Source organism: Stegostoma tigrinum, chromosome 8, assembly GCF_030684315.1.
Source record: "Stegostoma tigrinum isolate sSteTig4 chromosome 8, sSteTig4.hap1, whole genome shotgun sequence".
NCBI lineage: Eukaryota > Metazoa > Chordata > Chondrichthyes > Orectolobiformes > Stegostomatidae > Stegostoma > Stegostoma tigrinum.
In genome coordinates, this window is record NC_081361.1 from 44,924,605 (window position 1) to 44,943,466 (window position 18,862).

General features: G+C 39.8%; 1 protein-coding gene across 5 annotated transcripts in view; it reads left to right on the top strand.

Moving 5' to 3' along the window:
• Positions 1 to 18,862, top strand: part of dhx9 (DEAH (Asp-Glu-Ala-His) box helicase 9) — a 67,094-nt gene that overhangs the window by 30,737 nt on the left and 17,495 nt on the right. For all 5 annotated transcript variants that reach the window (XM_048538887.2, XM_048538889.2, XM_059647842.1 and 2 more), the window contains 11 exons: positions 347 to 393; positions 2,696 to 2,832; positions 4,169 to 4,258; positions 4,953 to 5,114; positions 7,365 to 7,442; positions 8,498 to 8,689; positions 10,958 to 11,099; positions 11,578 to 11,660; positions 15,130 to 15,286; positions 17,284 to 17,387; positions 18,153 to 18,366. In XM_048538887.2, the coding sequence (XP_048394844.1) occupies positions 347 to 393; positions 2,696 to 2,832; positions 4,169 to 4,258; positions 4,953 to 5,114; positions 7,365 to 7,442; positions 8,498 to 8,689; positions 10,958 to 11,099; positions 11,578 to 11,660; positions 15,130 to 15,286; positions 17,284 to 17,387; positions 18,153 to 18,366 (1,406 nt within the window). The remainder of the gene's footprint in view (positions 1 to 346; positions 394 to 2,695; positions 2,833 to 4,168; positions 4,259 to 4,952; positions 5,115 to 7,364; positions 7,443 to 8,497; positions 8,690 to 10,957; positions 11,100 to 11,577; positions 11,661 to 15,129; positions 15,287 to 17,283; positions 17,388 to 18,152; positions 18,367 to 18,862) is intronic.

Here is an 18,862-nt window from a genome sequence, read left to right on the forward strand (position 1 = left end):
AATAATTGACATTGTTTAACTGATGCTTGTATTTGTTTCTGGATCTCTTTGAAGTATGAGTTTGTTTACTGTTTAGACATCTGACCTGCTGAGAATTTCAAACATAGGGGACATTTAAACTCTCTCAAATTCTAGATCACTGTTTTCAGCAGTTTTGCCTCCTGTGCACAGAGTGCTATATTGTCACTTAAACAATTACACCTGTTGTTTTAATAAAAACAGTTTGTTTACTATTATTCAGAATGTACTGGGCATTAATAAAATTTATTATAAATTTCAATATCAGTGGGTTAGTGGAAGTGCTGAAATGACAGCGTTAATTTCATGTTGTGCATGTCATTTTCAGGAGTTTTATTGCAGAGATGACTATTCACGTGAGACAGCTGGGAAGAAGTAAGTACCCATTTAAATTTTGATGTAAATAGCTTTACTCTTGACTAGAGACCTTATAAACAAAGTTATTTTAACAAGCCGCAATAACAGCTCAGCTGCCATGTGCAAGTCTCTGAATCAACATCAACCCAGCAAATCACATTCATCTTTTGAATTAATGAAATGTCTTGAACAAAACTGATCATTCTTGATGTAACTGTTTAAAATTGGGATTGCTTTCTAAAGTTGAAGGACTTTATTTTCAAGTTTTTCAATGGGCAGTATATCTGCAGTATTCTGCCAGTATATTCCTATCATCCATTGCTGGGTATTGCTCTCCTCCTTGTATCTTTTTCTAATTCTGTGGGAGATTTCCCCAAGCTGATGCAAAATTTGGAAATGCCCAACAAGGTAAGTACAATGAAATTAATTTTAGCCAATAAAGCATAAGAACAGGAGTTGGCTGTTTGGCCCCCCCGAGTCCATTCGCCATTCAGTTGGATCATAGCTGATTTGACATTTCTCATGTCCATTTCTTGCCCTTTCCTCGTAACCACTCATTCTCCTGATGAAGAATCTATCTGAGCCTTAAATATATGTAAAGACTCTGCCCTTGCAGTTTTCTGTGGCAAGGTGTTCTAAAGACTCAACCAGCTGAGAGAAACAATTCCCTCTCATCCCAGCTTTAAAATGGTACTCCTTCTATCTGAGCCTATGCTGTTTGGCTCTAGATCCTCCCATGAGGGGACATCGTCTCAGCATTTGCCTTGTCGAGACCCTTAAGAATCCTATATGTTTGAATGAGAGCATCTCTGAATCTTAAAGTCCAGTGAGTAGAGTATCAACCTGTTGAGCATTTGCGCATAAGACGGTCCTTCCATTCTAGGCATTATCGTCGTGAAATGCCACTGAACTGCCTCCAGTGAAATGATAGCTCTCCTTAAATAAGGGGACCAAAACTGCTCTTAGTACTCCAGATATGGTCTCACCAGCACTTTGTATGTTTGCATGAAGAATTTCCTCCTCTTGGATTCCAAGCCCTTCAAATAAGGGCTAACGTTCCATTCTCCTTCCTGATTACCTGCTACATCTGTATGCTGGCTTCCTGTGTTTTGTGCACAAGTACCCCCAAATCCTTTTGTGTTGCAGCTTTCTGGAGTTTTCTACAGTTAAATATTCTGTTTTTTTTTTGTTCTTCCGTCCAAAATGAGCAAGTAGCATCTGAAAGTCAGAGGAAACATTGAGCATTACAGTGATTGAAGAGAGATAAAATATACAAAAACAGAAACTGCTCAAGGAAATTCAGGTCTGGTCTCTTCTATGAAGAGAAAACAGGAGTTAATGTTTTGAGTCCAGTGACCCTTCTTTGAAAACCTAAAACTAGTTCTGAAACATAAAGACACATTCATTTGAAGTCTCACTTGAAAGTGAAAATAAGACACATCAGAATCTTATTTGTGTCATACACTTCAAATAATTCTCCTCTTCCTCATAGCCATACCTAAGATTATTTTGAATTTTGTTTCTGTGCAATTGTCTATTTAGATTATTTTCTTGACAAGTACTTTTAAGGTGCAGTGCGAATATGTGGCTATGAGAAAGATTATCCATTCTCGTCCTAACTAACTGATGACCAGTTGCCATTGTAATTTGGCTGAAGCTCACTTACTCAAGGATGTATTCCTTTATGCCAGGTGCACTTTTCCGGACAGAATTTAATCAATGAGTAGGAAGAAACCAGCACAGCTAACAGAATGTTCCAAGTATAGTTTACAAACTTTAAGATAATGAACAAACTTCGAAAATAAACGTATGTACAAATAGATAACACGGTCTAGAGCTGGATGAACACAGCAGGCCAAGCAGCATCAGAGGATCAGGCCCAAAACGTCAGCCTTCCTTCTCCTCTGATGCTGCTCGACCTGCTGTGTTCATCCAGCTCTATACCTTGTTATCTCAGATTCTCCAGCAGCTGCAGTTCCTATTATCTCTGTATGTATACATAATTGACATTAAAAGTTAAGTTGTTACATAATTTACAGGGATGATTTTTGATTGTGTAGCAAAATGGTAGTGACAGAAATAAACATTCATACACAATGATAATCCTGACATTTGTACATTACAGGAAAAACAGTAACAACAATTTTATACCCCAGAAATTATCAGGGAATTCCAGAGCATCTTATTGCTTCAAGTGACTTTTATTTATTGAATCGTTATTTCGGGAACTTCATGAATTCGCATATGCTGCAAAAATAACATTGTGAAATTCATGCTGAAACATAAATCGGATTTCCTTTTCTTTCCTCCTGAAATTAAGGGATTACAGCCCGTGAGCATGGTTCAAATAAAAAACTGGCTGCGCAATCATGTGCACTGTCGTTGGTCAGACAGCTTTACCATCTGGGGGTGTTTGAAGCTTTTACTGGACATACAAAGAAGAAAGAAACAGAGAAGGTGAGTCTTTTAATGCGTCTAGCATGGAGTATTTTATGACTTCTGTACATTTCTACAGTGCAAGAAAACGTTATTATTTTATGAAATTTTCTTCTATTGCGGCTTCCTGCGTAATGGCTGTTTAAATAGCTTTTTATGCCCTAAGCTGACCTACAAAATAACTATTTTATCCCCCATGCATCTCAATAAATTTTACAATGAATACTTGAGCAGACTTGGGAGGTCACTAATTTGATTGTCTTGTCTTCTCTTCATTATCCTTTCATCTAAGTGGCAGAGTCACGGCTTAGGAACTTGGGAATAGAAGCCGAATAGGCGAGTAGGCCCTTTGAGCTTGGATACCTCAATGTCTTTCTCCTACACTGTCCTCATTGATATTTTTTGATCTCTAGAAATCTATCAGTGTCTGTCTTGAATATATTCAACATGAACTTCTTGTACCCATTTGGGTCACAGTGCGTCCTTGTCTTCTGATTAGGGCATAGAATGGATCACGGTTCCTGATCCACACCATTATCCCTTTGTTCCTGTTGTACGTATGAATACTGTATGATATCAGAAAAAGACGTAGTTGTGGTGATTAACTGTAATAATCGATGTTATGCATGAGGAATGACTGCATGGGAGTGATACTGAAGAATGCCTAGCTCTCATGGAATGTTGTACCAGTTCAGGAACCAAAAGAAGGGGAAAATACATACCTCCTTTAGTGGCTTTGAGGAGCAGGAAAGCAGTGGATGAGGTGGAATTTTGTAATTTCTAAAGAGTGAAGAATTTTATGGTCTGCATTTTACTCAATTAGCCTCTTGCAGGCTGTTGAGATTTATTTGAATGACCAGAGAGCATCATTTTAGCTCTTAGGTTTCAGTTCCATCCAAAATTTCACAACTTGCAACATATCAGTAGGAAACTATTTCTGACTGGAATGATATTCTGTTACTTGTTTTTCTGAGACAGCGTTTTCAAGTTTGAAAGGTATGCTTCAATTCCCTACAGTGTGGAAACAGGCCCTTCGGCCCAACAAGTCCACACTGCCCCTTGAAACATCCCACCCAGACCCATCCCCCTATAATCCACACACCCCTGAACTCTACGGGCAATTTAGCATGGCCAATCCACCTAGCCTGCACATCTTTGGACTGTGGGAGGAAACTGGAGCACCCAGAGGAAACCCACGCAGACACAGTGAGAATGTGAAAACTCCACACAGGCCGTTGCCGGAGGCTGGAATCAAACCTGGTCCCTGGTGCTGTGAGGCTGCAGTGCTAACCACTGAGCCACTGTGCTGCCCCTTAAATGGTTTAAAGATTTTCAGTTGGTTTTATTTATTCTTCAGGTGGAGCCATATCAGCTAAATATTGCTAGTGACTTGGAATGTCAGCTGGAATCTGTTGTAAATGACCTTGGATTGCAGCTTGTACCAGCAGTAAGTATTTGTTATTTTAATCGACTGTATATAAATTGAAACTTTCTGGAAATGTTGAGGAAGAAAACACTTCCTTTTAATATTCTTCTGTTACTGTCATTTGTTGTGTATCAATGATGTCCTTATTTCATTAGCTACATGGTAAAGTAAAATTTACTGTTTTTGATACTGATCAAAGCAGTCATGCCATGTATTGTAGGATCACTGCATGATGGGACCCAGTTTTGTTCCTGATGCCTGATAGATCCGTGTAATAAGTGGAGGCCAGTAGCTTTTCACAGTAAGAAGGTATCTGAGGGAGATCTTGCATTGGATCATTCTTGGGGAGCTCTGAATGACCAAGTTCAAAGACAGTTACTATGGGCACCTGAAAATAGATTTTCTTGTTGGCATTTGAAAGGAATTTGGAGGGGCAAAACGTGGGGACTATATGTCTTGCATGTCTAAATAGAAAGCACACAGACTGTTTTCATTTTGTGTGATAATTGTGTTTTGCTGTCAAATCACTAAGAGAATTCCTTTCTAAAAAGGAAGGAGGAAAATACAAATGAAAACTTAGAATTGGTCTGAGAGGGCGATTTTGGTGGACGAAATACTATTGAAACTTTGATACATGTGTTTGCATGGTGATGTTTTCAAGGCTTTACTGGATTTGTGTATGCACATTGTTAACTGCATTCATTTGATTCTGTAGCCTGAAGACCCTAATAATCCAATTTCACTTACTATTGGGAAGCTTGCCCAATTTGAGCCATCAATGCGGCAGAATTTCGCAGGAGTTGTGCCATGGTCACCGCCTCAAGTCAACTGGAACCCTTGGACCAGTAGCAATATTGATGAAGGGCCTCTTGCTTATGTAAGTGATACCAGAAAAAGAAGTAAAATTTGCTCGAAGTGTGAATATTGTAAAATCCATACTTTTGTATTTTCCAAATATAGACACAGTTGATAACACAGAATTGTGAAGAGCAACATCCGCTCAACTTTTCTGGTGCTGTGTGCGCTATTCCTCTTGCACGTTTTGTTTTGTCCGTGGGTAGTTGGCATTTTAGAAATAACTTAGCTTCCATCAACCTAAGAGTCGTCTGTGTGTTGTACCTTTTTCAGATTTCTGCACACTCATTCTACCTTTTTTGTATCTCATTCCATTCTAACCCTCCTTGTATATCCCACCTCTGGATCCCCATGCCCAACATGAGCCCATTATTAGGAAAGTAGATAAAACATTAAGGGAGTATGGTAGAATGCAATGACCTGAATGTCTGGACTTTGATCATACACATTAAAATCTGATTCATCTTTTCAAATGAAGTGAGTGCTCTCTCATCCATTATCTATTAGTCTTGGCTCAGTGGTTAGCACTGCTGCCTCACAGTGCCAGGAATCCAAGTTCAATTTCATCCGTGAGCAACTGTCTGTGTGGAGTTTGCATGTTCTCCCCGGTCTGTGTGAGTTTCCTCTGGGTGCTCTGGTTTCCTCATGCAGTCCATTGACATGCAGGCTAGGTGGATTGGCTATGCTAAATTGCCCATAGTGTTCAGGGATGTGCAGACTAGGTGAATATTAGGGGAATGGGTGTGACTGAGACACTGTGAGGGTCAGTGTGGTCTTGTTAGGCCAAAGGGCCTGTTTTCACATTGTCAGGATTCTATGTTCTATGAACTTGTCGGTTTCTTGGCTGATATATGTGGGTCAGTAAACATGAAAGGTAACTGTTCCTTGCTTTATTAACTGCATACAGATACCAGTCTGCAGCATACATCTGCCCATCAGAAAACATTAAATCCATTGGCCAACTTTTCCTTGGGCTATTTGCCTGATTATCATAGGCTGTGCCCACTGGGTTTGTGACCTTTATAGGTGTAGTGGACCTCTCTGGGTCATTGTATCCAGTATGAGTCTTTGATTATGGTTAACTGTTGAATGGGAAGCTCTCCAAGCCCTCACTGTTACCTGTGGAGGCAATGACTCTCAGTGGCCCATATGGGTAGGCTTTAAAACAGGGCCTTTGCAGCAGAGAGTGTTCAGAGGCCAGAAAATCCTTGGAGAGGGGCAGTGAGAGTCACTTTCATGATATTGTGATTAAAAATTCTTATGGGCTGGAGAGCAGTCGGAAGAGTTCTTATGGAATTCTTGCATTCTCTCAGAAACACCTATTAGCGTTTCAAAATATATTAAAAGGCAATTAAATCCCTTACAGGATCAACAAGTGAGCATGTCCATCGAATTGTCCAGCTCAGTAAAGTTCATTCAGCAGTTGCGATGTTCAGTGAAGGGAAGCCTTGCAAAGCTTTGACAGCATGGTCAATAGGACAGGGAAATCACATTGAAAAGTAACTTTTCCAATGCAGCTGAAATGGGAGTAGCAGTATCTCCCTTGTTTTGAATTTCCTGCTACTGGTGTAGACATGATGGGTTGAGTGGCCTCCTGCACTGTAACAAGGTTGAAATTCCATGATACTGTAAGAAAGGGAGCAGCAGTTTATTCTTTATAAGAATGTTAATTAAATTTGTTCAGTTATATTAAATATGGAGATGAATTTTATGAGCAGATCTTTTAAAATTCAGCCCCAGAGGTCATCAGAATATCCTGATCATGAACAGATACTCATTTGCAAACTCAATTGTTTTGGTGTAATGGCTACAGAGATATTTCTACTGTCTGACATAATGGAGGAGAGACCATGACCTGTTGTACATCCCTGAAATTGTTGTCAGTCGTCTTTTACCACCTGTTCACTCCTTTCATCTCCACCAGCGTTTGCTATATGCAACAATAAATGATTCTTTATCAAGTTGTCTGGCTCTACCTGCTCGTACCACTTAACCATAAGTTCAGCTGCAAGCTACCATACAGTAACTTTGTCAAAAAATTGCTTTGAAGATAGCCCCTTCCCCACCACCCTGGGCATGTACCTAAATAGAACTTTTTTACAAAGTAATTCTGTCAGTTGGTTTATGGATTTTGGAATTGAATTTGCAGATGAAATATCGAAGCTCCTCTTACAGATTTATGGACTTTATCACTTATCTTTAGCAACAACTTTGTCCTCAGCAAGTAAATTTTGTCAGATGGACCGTTGTAACCTAATTGTACTTCTAATAGGCAACACCGGAACAAATCAGTATGGACTTAAAGAATGAGCTACAATTCCAGATGCAGAATGATAGCAATCTACAACATGTAGGTACCATTTTCCTTTCTAATATGTACTTTGTAATAATATCGTAAAACAATTTCAGCCATTATATTGAAGTACTAATTAGTATTGAATCACTTGACGGTTTTCCATAAAATATGACGTGACTTATTGTGTGACCCAGCTTAGTTTGTTGTACTGATGTTAATTGGGTTGAAGTTCCATTATGAATTTATGTGCAGTCTCGACTGATACTTCAGTGCAGCAGTAAGGGGAAATGCAATGTTGCCAGGCATGCAGCCTATCGAATAAGAGTTTTGTTATCTTCCTGAATCTCTATCACCCCTTCCCAAGAACTTTTTTAAGCCTTTCCAAAAGTATCTTGTATTAAAAGTCTTGCATCTAGACCATTGTCCATATTTTAATGTTTGTGTCAGTCTTTTCCAATTAGAAATTGCTAGCCATTGTCATGACAATGGAAACTTCTCATTGCCCTGTTTAAACACTCAGGTTCTGGTTCTGTTTCCATACTGGACTGCTAATGGAAAGGAAGAAACAGTGGAAATCAGTTCCCATTTCTAAACTGAAACTAAATTAACTTTTACAGTTTTACTGCATCTAATTATGATGAATACAGGAGTGAAATTTTAAAGTTCAAATCTCTCTATGCTGTGTTCCATCCTATCTGTCTCTGTTGTCTCTGACTTTACAGCTCCTGAAGTATGTACCTTCAACTCATCAGTCTCTGATTTTAATTACCTCATTCTTGACTGCTGTGTCATTGATACTTGACCCTGAGCTTTCAAATTCACTCCCTGTCTTCGTTTTAAATATTCCTTTAAGTTTGCCTCTTTGACTACAATTTTGTTTCCTCCTGGTGTCAAATTTGCTGAATAATGCTGCTGTGAAACTGATGTTTTGCTACTTTAGAGCCTCCACATAAATGCGAGATATTGCTGTACCAGTAGGTTTTTAATTGTAAATTTCACGAATCATTTAAGGTAGTACGTCATTGTGGGGGCAGTATAAGCCCGATTGCATGTCCTTTTTAACTTAAAAGTTGGGCAATAATAACTTTGTTTTGTGTGTTTCACTACAGATACTGAATGAAAGGAGCCAATTACCAGTTAAAAGCTTTGAGGATGAAATACTTAAATCAGTCAGCTGCAATCCAGTAATCATTATTCGAGGTCAAACTGGGTGTGGTAAAACTACTCAGGTTCCTCAATACATCCTTGATGACTACATCAGAAGCGGCAAAGGATCGGAATGTAATATTGTAGTCACACAGGTGTGTGAGAAATGCTAAATTGAAATGAGTGTCTCAAAGATGTACTTGCTTTCGTGGGAGGAGTGTCAGTTGGGAGTGAGAGTAGAGGGTCACTTTTTTAAAAATATGAGTTTACCCACTTAAGACTGACGCAGTGAATAGTTTTCTCTTAGGGTCTAAGTCTTTGGAGCTCTTTTGCTCAAAAGTCAGTGGAAGCAGAACCTTTGAATATATTCAAAACAGCAGTTGACAGATTCTTGACGGGCAGGGGAGTGAAAGGTTGTTGAGAATGGGCAAATGTATCGATTGATCAAATTGTCCATGATCTTATCGAATAGTGGTGCAGGCTGAAGAGGCTGACTGGTTTAAACCTGGTCCTTACGATTATATTTATACACTTAACCTTCTTCAAATCCATCTCCAAAGGGATGGACCTGTCTACTCAATTCTAGATAATCCCAGTTGTGGGCAAGTGTTTCTAGTTGATTATATAACAAAGTTTGTGATGCCATGTGTAACTGGCAACTGGCAGATTCAGGCTTGACTTTTAAAAGCTCACCAGTGTTCTCTGGGTTTAGTTAAATCTTTGTAGTTATTTTGTACCAGGCATGTAGCAATTGGTGGTTTTGGAGGTTCTTTAGCAAGACTATTAAATATAGAACATAGAACAGTACAGCACAGAACAGGCCCTTCAGCCCACAATGTTGTGCCGACCATTGATCCTCATGTATGCACCCTCAAATTTCTGTGACCATATGCATGTCCAGCAGTCTCTTAAATGACCCCAATGACCTTGCTTCCACAACTGCTGCTGGCAACGCATTCCATGCTCTCACAACTCTCTGCGTAAAGAACCTGCCTCTGACATCCCCTCTATACTTTCCACCAACCAGCTTAAAACTATGACCCCTCGTGCTAGCCATTTCTGCCCTGGGAAATAGTCTCTGGCTATCAACTCTATCCATGCCTCTCATTATCTTGTATACCTCAATTAGGTCACCTCTCCTCCTCCTTTTCTCCAATGAAAAGAGACCGAGCTCACTCAACCTCTCTTCATAAGATAAGCCCTCCAGTCCAGGCAGCATCCTGGTAAACCTCCTCTGAACCCTCTCCAAAGCATCCACATCTTTCCTATAATAGGGCGCCCAGAACTGGACGCAGTATTCCAAGTGCGGTCTAACCAAAGTTTTATAGAGCTGCAACAAGATCTCACGACTCTTAAACTCAATCCCCCTGTTAATGAAAGCCAAAACACCATATGCTTTCTTAACAACCCTGTCCACTTGGGTGGCCATTTTAAGGGATCTATGTATCTGCACACCAAGATCCCTCTGTTCCTCCACGCTGCCAAGAATCCTATCCTTAATCCTGTACTCAACTTTCAAATTCGACCTTCCAAAATGCATCACCTCGCATTTATCCAGGTTGAACTCCATCTGCCACCTCTCAGCCCATCTCTGCATCCTGTCAATGTCCCGCTGCAGCCTACAACAGCCCTCTACACTGTCAACGACACCTCCGACCTTTGTGTCGTCTGCAAACTTGCTGACCCATCCTTCAATTCCCTCGTCCAAGTCATTAATAAAAATTACAAACAGTAGAGGCCCAAGGACAGAGCCCTGTGGAACCCCACTCATCACTGACTTCCAGGCAGAATATTTTCCTTCTACTACCACTCGCTGTCTTCTGTTGGCCAGCCAATTCTGTATCCAAGCAGCTAAGTTCCCCTGTATCCCATTCCTCCAGACCTTCTGAATGAGCCTTCCATGGGGAACCTTATCAAATGCCTTACTGAAGTCCATATACACCACATCCACAGCTCGACCCTCATCAACCTTTCTAGTCACATCCTCAAAAAACTCGATAAGGTTTGTAAGGCATGACCTACCCCTCACAAAGCCGTGTTGACTGTAAATATGATGTTACCAAAAAAAAAATTGACTCCACAAACAAATGAATGCTAATTTGATATATTGGGTCAGTCAGATAAATGTAGCATTTCCATTGTTGGCATTTGACTGTTTGCTGAACTAGGAAAAAAAAAAATCACTACTGCAGTACACATTTCAATCTTGGGTTTGATAACCCTCTTCATTCAGGCAGATATGTTAATATACTTTTATCATCTGTTAAATAATAGTTTGAAAACTGAAATCAACTTTTTTAAATGCTGGAAATGGTTTAAGTAGTATCTGTTGAGAACACTAATTTTTTGGGTATTGAACCCCTCCGTACTTGAAATGTTTATGTATGCAAACATGCTTCATTTCCTGTTGTATTATTTTCCAGCCTCGACGTATTAGTGCTGTGTCTGTGGCTGAGCGTGTTGGTTGTGAGCGTGGAGAAGAACTAGGCAAGAGCTGTGGTTACAGTGTTCGTTTTGAATCCATATTACCAAGACCTCATGGCAGTATCATGTTCTGTACTGTGGGTTAGTAATGTATTGCACGTCATCTGGTTTATTGCAGAAAAATCAAGCCAGAATGAGCATTTTTTAAAATTCTTGTTTTTATTAGAGGAGCAGACAGTTAGAATTCTTCAGTTTGTCTGAAGAGATGGTGTTCAAGGCAATGGGGAAAGGGCAGGAAATTGTCTTTAAGTGAGTTGCTCTTACCCAGCACAATCATGATGAGCCAAATGACCTGTGCCGCATCTATTTAATGTTTCCATGGTGTAATTTTTTGAAGCTCATAGAAATTTATTGAGTACATTAGAAGCACATGAAGCACTGCTTGTAAATGTGTTACACCGTTTCTCAGCAGAACCTCTGCAAATTGCAAAAGATAAAATCCCTTTATTTCATGGTCTGACAGCACCCTAATGCAAATCATGCAATCTACCTAATAGCCTGTCATATCAAATAAATGCCTTTATGCTTGTTAAAACTAATGATGATTGTATTCTATTAGGTGTCCTGTTGAGGAAATTAGAAGCAGGTCTTCGTGGTATAAGCCATGTAATAGTAGATGAAATCCATGAAAGAGACATTAATGTGAGTATTTGCGCATACCTTGTATTTAACGGGGTGTTTAATATGACTATGTCTTCAACTTTAGCTTTCTTTTCGTTCTTTTTTGAGGAACGCTTGGGCTTTTTTTCCCCCTCTTTTTTCTTTTGCATTCCAATGCCTTGGAGGCTTCTCCAACCTATACTTATTTACTGGATTCAGTTTCAGGTCCCACCTTGTACCTTTCAGCATACGTTGCTTTTGATTCTTATCCTGTTAAAGTTTCAATGTACATAATGTGTTCACAAACATTCACATCATTGTAAAATGCAGAATGCTGCCGAAGCAATATTTTAATAAAGCTTCAAATATTGAAGCTTAGCTGACTGAAATCCTGAATGAGATTCTGCTTTATTATGTGAGTAACTAATATCATTTCTATACTGTTCACTAGTCTTTATGTCTTGGACAAATCAACATTCAATTCATTCTAATACTTTTCTTGCCTTCAGTCTTAAACTTAAGATTTGGCTTTAGAACATTTTAAAGTATTACTGGAGTGGGCAGCACTGAGGACTAGAATGTAACATTAAAAAAGAAAAACAAACTGCAAAGAATTTGGAGATAACAAGATGTAGAGCTGGATGAACACAGAAGGCCGAGCAGGAAAGCTGAGGTTTCGAGCCTTGACCCTTCTGGGAAAAGGTGTGGTATTCGGTGGGGTTGGTGCAAAAGGGGATATGAAATCTGTTAGGTTTCTAACATACGTATGGGAGCAGTCAAAACCTGGAGACATTCCGCAATACACCTAGTGTACAGGACATAAGCTTCACTTAAATTGCAGTGATAATTGGGCATAGGTCATTAGCACTGCTGTAAGATTGAAAACACTGATCTAAGGGGAATAATTTAATTGACAACCAAATTAACTCAAATTTAAAAACATCACTAACTTTTAACATTATATCACCATCTTGTGATAGGAAAATGGGAAGAAGGTCAAAGCACATAAACATGGAAGGGATGAGGAGACACGAGCCAGACGTAACTTACATTTATACAAATGGTGAAAAGAACAGAATGTTTAAACGCAAGCATGTGATGCCTGACATCAATATGAGCCGTGAAGTAATATTTCAAAAATAGTTATAAGAAGGAGTACTGGAGATCCATTGAATCATTTAAGGTGACTGAGCAACCTGAAGGTTTCTTGATGGTTTATATCACTTCTGATCATCTACCCTGAGTGTGGATATCCCATTATATATAAAACAAGAGATCTTTGAAAAAATGAAGGGAGTACAGATTTTACAGATTTATGAGATATATCCAGGGCAGCATGGTGGTTCAGTGGTTAGTACTGCTCCTCACAGTGCCACTGACACAAATTCCATTTCACCCTTGGCTGACTATCTCTGTGGTGTTTGTACATTCACTTCATGTCTGTGTGGGTTCCTCCGAGTGTTCTGGTTTCCTCCCATGGTCCAAAGATGTACAGGTTAGCTGGATTAGCCGTGGAAATATGGGGTTATAAGGATAGGGTAGGTCTCGTTGGGATGCTGTTTGGAGGGTTAGTGTAGACTTGATGGGCTGAATGGCTGGCTGCCACACTGTAGCGATTCTATGATTCTGTGATTAAGAAGTAGAATAAAAATAGACAGAGACATTATGGCACTGAAGGAGGTAATTTTACCTTTGAATCCATGCTGTCTGTCTTTGCAGAGCAATCCAGTCAATTTTGAGGGCCTCGGATCGTTGGAAAAATTACTTCATCACCAGAATTGCACTGCATATGTGCTCACTTAAGTGGGATAAATCAAACTATGAATCCAGTAGATAGTTACTGTAGGTGCTTAGTGGAACTAAAATGGGACTGCAGCCTGGTTTTGCAGCAGAAGACAAGATTGCTCAGAGCACCATTTGTAACTCCTCAGACAGCGAAACAGTCCATGTTTAAGTACAACAAAATCTGGGCAATATCCAGGCTTGGGCTGACAAGTAGCAAGTAACATTAATATCATACAAATGTCAGGCACCATATCCACAAAATTTCGTCACACTGCCACCAATGCCCAGGCGAAGCAGGGACTGTCCTCTAAGAGATGCATGGCAGAAATTTGCCACAGATCCTTTGACAGTACCTTCCAAACCCAGTTCCATTTAGAAGGACAGGAACAATAGACACATGGGAACTCCATCACCGTCAACTTCCTCTCCAAGCAACTCATCATTCCAACTCAGAAATGTATTGCAGTTCATTCATTGCCATTGGCTCAATGTCTTATTAATTTCCTCCATAACAACATTGTAGGACTACCTCTAGTGCATAGACTACAGCAATTCAAAAAGGTAGCTCAGCGCCACCTGCTCAGTAGTAAAGAGGAACAGGCAATAAATGCTAGTCTAGCTAACGGCACCCATGTCTCACGAGTAAATTAGGAAAAACTTAGCATAATTCCCCAATGTCAAAATTTCCAGCTTCTAGTGACTCATCAGTGGAAAAGTCAAAGTAGCCATTAAATCATATTAACAGAAAATTGAGTGGAAGATTTGAAAATAATCTAGTGAAGTGATATGACATTAGAAAACCAGATTGAATGATTCTTGTCTGCGTAGCTGTTGGAAGAAAGTTAAAGCCTGTAATAATTTCCGAATATATAACTATTTGGAAAATGAAGTTCTCTTCAAGGGTTCTTGTGTGTGTCAAAAGACAACAGTGACTTAATGATTTGAGGATGGAGTGGAGTTATGAATCGATGGCGTGTGTTAGGCATCCTAGTGGCTCGTGTAAAGAATGTGGCTTACTCGTGAACTTTTCACATTCCATTTAGCAAGATCAAAAGATGCAAACAAATAAATGGTATCAACGTTTGATGTACTACCAGTGCCTCTAAAGCCTTTGGATGTGTACAACAAGCCAGTAAAAAATTATGTTCATATTGAATAGAATAGCTGGATGGTGACAGAGAATAGACTTTCTTAATGAGTGGAAGTCTGCATTCTCCCTGTTTGTTGTGTGTGGTTTTTGTCATTAAATCGTGGGACGTTATTAGTGCACGAAAACCTTTCAAAAATGAATAATATCTGATTTGGCCAATGGAAGAGATGTTTTGTTTTCATTCGGTAAGTCTGAAAGTCAGATCCAGAGTGGGATCCTTACCATGATGCCATTGCGAAATTAACTGAAAGAATTTGATGAAGTTTGCGATAGATACTGATGACAATGAATTCAATCATTTTAAAGATACTTTGTGCTTATACAAAAGTTTGTACTATTAATTCAATAACTTGTAGAATGAATTATTGTTTTTGCTTAGATTTCAAAATAATGACCACCAACACCAGTGGTTCACATTTCATACTCTGCTTCTAAGTTGATGGGGCTCCTGGCAGTTTTTATTTGAAGGCTGCAAAGGTTGACCACATGCTATTAACTATGGTTGTCATTGTTTCTGTTTTTTAAAAATGAGACGAATTTTAGACAAAGGCAAAATTCTTCTTAATTCTGTTTCAGACTGATTTTCTCCTTGTGGTTTTGCGAGACGTTGTCCAAGCTTATCCTGACATCCGTGTTATTCTTATGTCTGCAACTATTGACACCACCATGTTCAGAGAGTATTATTTTAATTGTCCAATAATCGAAGTATTTGGAAGAACATTTCCTGTTCAAGGTACATAAAGTAAAATAACTAATTCATTTCACATTATCTCTGTTTCAAAAATTAATTCTGTATGGTTGCTTTTTTGTGATGATAATAAATTTCAAAAAATTTCAGCCACTCAGTATTCATATTTTGGTTGTACCGCCGCATCTGCTCCCACGATAAGACATTCCACTCCCGCACATCCCAGATGTCCAAGTTCTTTAAGGACCGCAACTTTCCCCCCACGGTGATCGAGAACGCCCTTGACCGCGTCTCCCGCATTTCCCGCGACACATCCCTCACACCCCGCCCCCGCCACAACCGCCCCAAGAGGATCCCCCTCGTTCTCACACACCACCCTACCAACCTCCGGATACAACGTATTATCCTCCGACACTTCCGCCATTTACAATCCGACCCCACCACCCAAGACATTTTTCCATCCCCTCCCCTGTCTGCTTTCCGGAGAGACCACTCACTCCGTGACTCCCTTGTTCGCTCCACACTGCCCTCCAACCCCACCACACCCGACACCTTCCCCTGCAACCGCAGGAAATGCTACACTTGTCCCCACACCTCCTCCCTCACCCCCATCCCAGGCCCCAAGATGACATTCCACATCAAGCAGAGGTTCATCTGCACATCTGCCAATGTGGTATACTGCATCCACTGTACCCGGTGCGGCTTCCTCTACATTGGGGAAACCAAGCGGAGGCTTGGGGACCGCTTTGCAGAACACCTCCGCTCAGTTCGCAACAAACAACTGCACCTCCCAGTCGCAAACCATTTCCACTCCCCCTCCCATTCTCTTGATGACATGTCCATCACGGGCCTCCTGCACTGCCACAATGATGCCACCCGAAGGTTGCATGAACAGCAACTCATATTCCGCCTGGGAACCCTGCAGCCATATGGTATCAATGTGGACTTCACCAGTTTCAAAATCTCCCCTTCCCCTACTGCATCCCTAAACCAGCCCAGTTCATCCCCTCCCCCCACTGCACCACACAACCAGCCCAGCTCTTCCCCCCCCACCCACTACATCCCAAAACCAGTCCAACCTGTCTCTGCCTCCCTAACCGGTTCTTCCTCTCACCCATCCCTTCCTCCCACCCCAAGCCGCACCCCCCGCTACCTACTAACCTCATCCCACCTCCTTGACCTGTCCGTCTTCCCTGGACTGACCTATCCCCTCCCTACCTCCCCACCTACACTCTCTCCACCTATCTTCTTTACTCTCCATCTTCGGTCCGCCTCCCCCTCTCTCCCTATTTATTCCAGTTCCCTCCCCCCATCCCCCTCTCTGATGAAGGGTCTAGGCCCGAAACGTCAGCTTTTGTGCTCCTGAGATGCTGCTCGGCCTGCTGTGTTCATCCAGCCTCGCATTTTATTATCTTCATATTTTGGTTATTTGTTTGAATAAATTTTAGTTACTGAGAATTTTATTATACAATCGAACGATTTATAGGCAACATTCATCGCCAAGCTAACTTCTGACCTAATCCCTACAAAAGTTGCCTTAAACATTGTAAGGTTTAACTACTTTTCAAGAAAGGGGGAAATTGGCATGAGTAACTGTTGGCATTCGTGGTTTTAACGTTTATTAGACTGTTTAAAATAAATGAGTAATTATTCTTTGGTATACTATAAAAACATTCTAGATTGTTTAACTTGTTCAGCGAAATTGTTTGTTTTGGCACTGTTGTCTTGAGTAGATTTAACAAGTTGTGCGGCATACTGTTACTTCAGTGAAATAATGTTTTATAAAATAGCTGTTGAAGCTATCTGTTTTTGTTTGCTTGCAAGATTTATAAAACTGAAAAAGCTTTGAAGTGTGGAGCATCATCCCCAAAAGATTGGAAACATTTTGAGGAATTTCTGAAGACCGCATAATCTAGCTGTAGAACTTCAAAATTGCTGAACAGTTGTCTTTTTATTTTTCATATTCAAATCATTGATTATTTAATGTTACTGTGCTGCCGAAGTAATTCTACTACTTCAGATACTTTAATTGATGATTCCAGAATATTTCTTAGAAGACTGTATTCAGATGACTCGATTTGTTCCTCCTCCAAGAGACAAGAAGAAAAAGGACAAAGATGAGGATGGTGGTGGTGACGATGAGGAGGTAAGAAAATCTAATTTTTGTCTGGGGGTATTTAAACTATTGCAAAATTATTCATCCACAGCATTCACTTAAAACAAGAACACCGTCTCAAGTAGTTAGTACATGTTTCCACACATTCCCATATTTATCAAATTGAGTAGACTGCAGATTTAAAAGTAAATATCAGGAATCATTGCAATGAATTGAATAGCAATGTTCAGTGCACTTTATTATTTTGTACATAATTAAATTTAGTGTTGTCATTTGAAAGTGACACAAGTGGTATGGTACTCAAAGTACATTTGGATTATCATCCCCTAAAATTGCACCTCATTCAGGTAAGGATCTTCATTCTGCATAATCTGTTAATTTGACTGTTTGATCATAAATCAGGTAATACCTGATTTTGGTTGGAACAGCAGTAGAAGTACAATGTACTCAGATGTATGGGTCCTGACTTGAAAATTAATGTTATAGTCAAGCAAGCCCACAGCAGAAATACTTAGCCAGACCAGTAATATGTACCGTTTCAAAGCACATCCAAATAATATTAAGTTTAAGAAATTTGAAGTTTAAATTAAAAATCTTCATCTAATCTGAATAGCTATTGTTCATGATAATTAAGCAAAATGGTAGGATAATATGTGCTTGTTTTGGAGTTGCAATTTGCCAATCACTTGAACAACTATCAACTCAGATCTTTGATTACTATTGAAGTTTGGCATAATCAGTTTAAAATTGCTCTTAAGTTTGTTGACTCTCAAAAACTAATCTCTGCCTTGCTAGGTGAACTGTAACAATATCTGTGGTGATGACTATGAGACAGAAACCAAACGTGCTATGGCTCAAATGAGTGAAAAGGAGACTCCTTTTGAACTAATAGAAGCATTGCTGAAGTATATTGAAACACTGAATGTTGATGGGGCAGTTCTTGTTTTCTTACCAGGCTGGAACTTAATTTTTGCTATGCAAAGACACTTGGAAACAAACCCGTACTTTGGTATGTCTTTATCTTGTTTCTGTGTTGCAATTCTTTCAATTTTATTTGTTGACATCCTGAAATAAATATTTTTATTCTTCTTCTCCTCCTCCTCCTCTTATGATACTTACATCGAATGTCAGTAGTCTTTTTATGTTGGTTCCTGAACTTACTACTTGGGAGGAGTGGGTTTCTCACAGAAATATTTTTGTTCCTCTCCCGGATCACACCGTATCTGCATGCAAAAGACCGTTAGTTCTTGCTACCAATTCAATCACAAGAAGGTATATGAGAAGGTTTAGCACAAGATTGTTTCTGCTTTTCTTTTTCACAATTCAATCAAACTGCTTTTTATTTCCTCAAAGTTGTTAATATCTTCCTATTTTCTCCTTTCCTATTATTTCTGAACTCTCAAATTCATATTTTGTGCAGCTATTGGTCACTGATGCACAGTCACATGAACTGTCCCAGATTTGTAATGGTTAAGAGTTGGAACCATGGATGATTTTTCACCTTC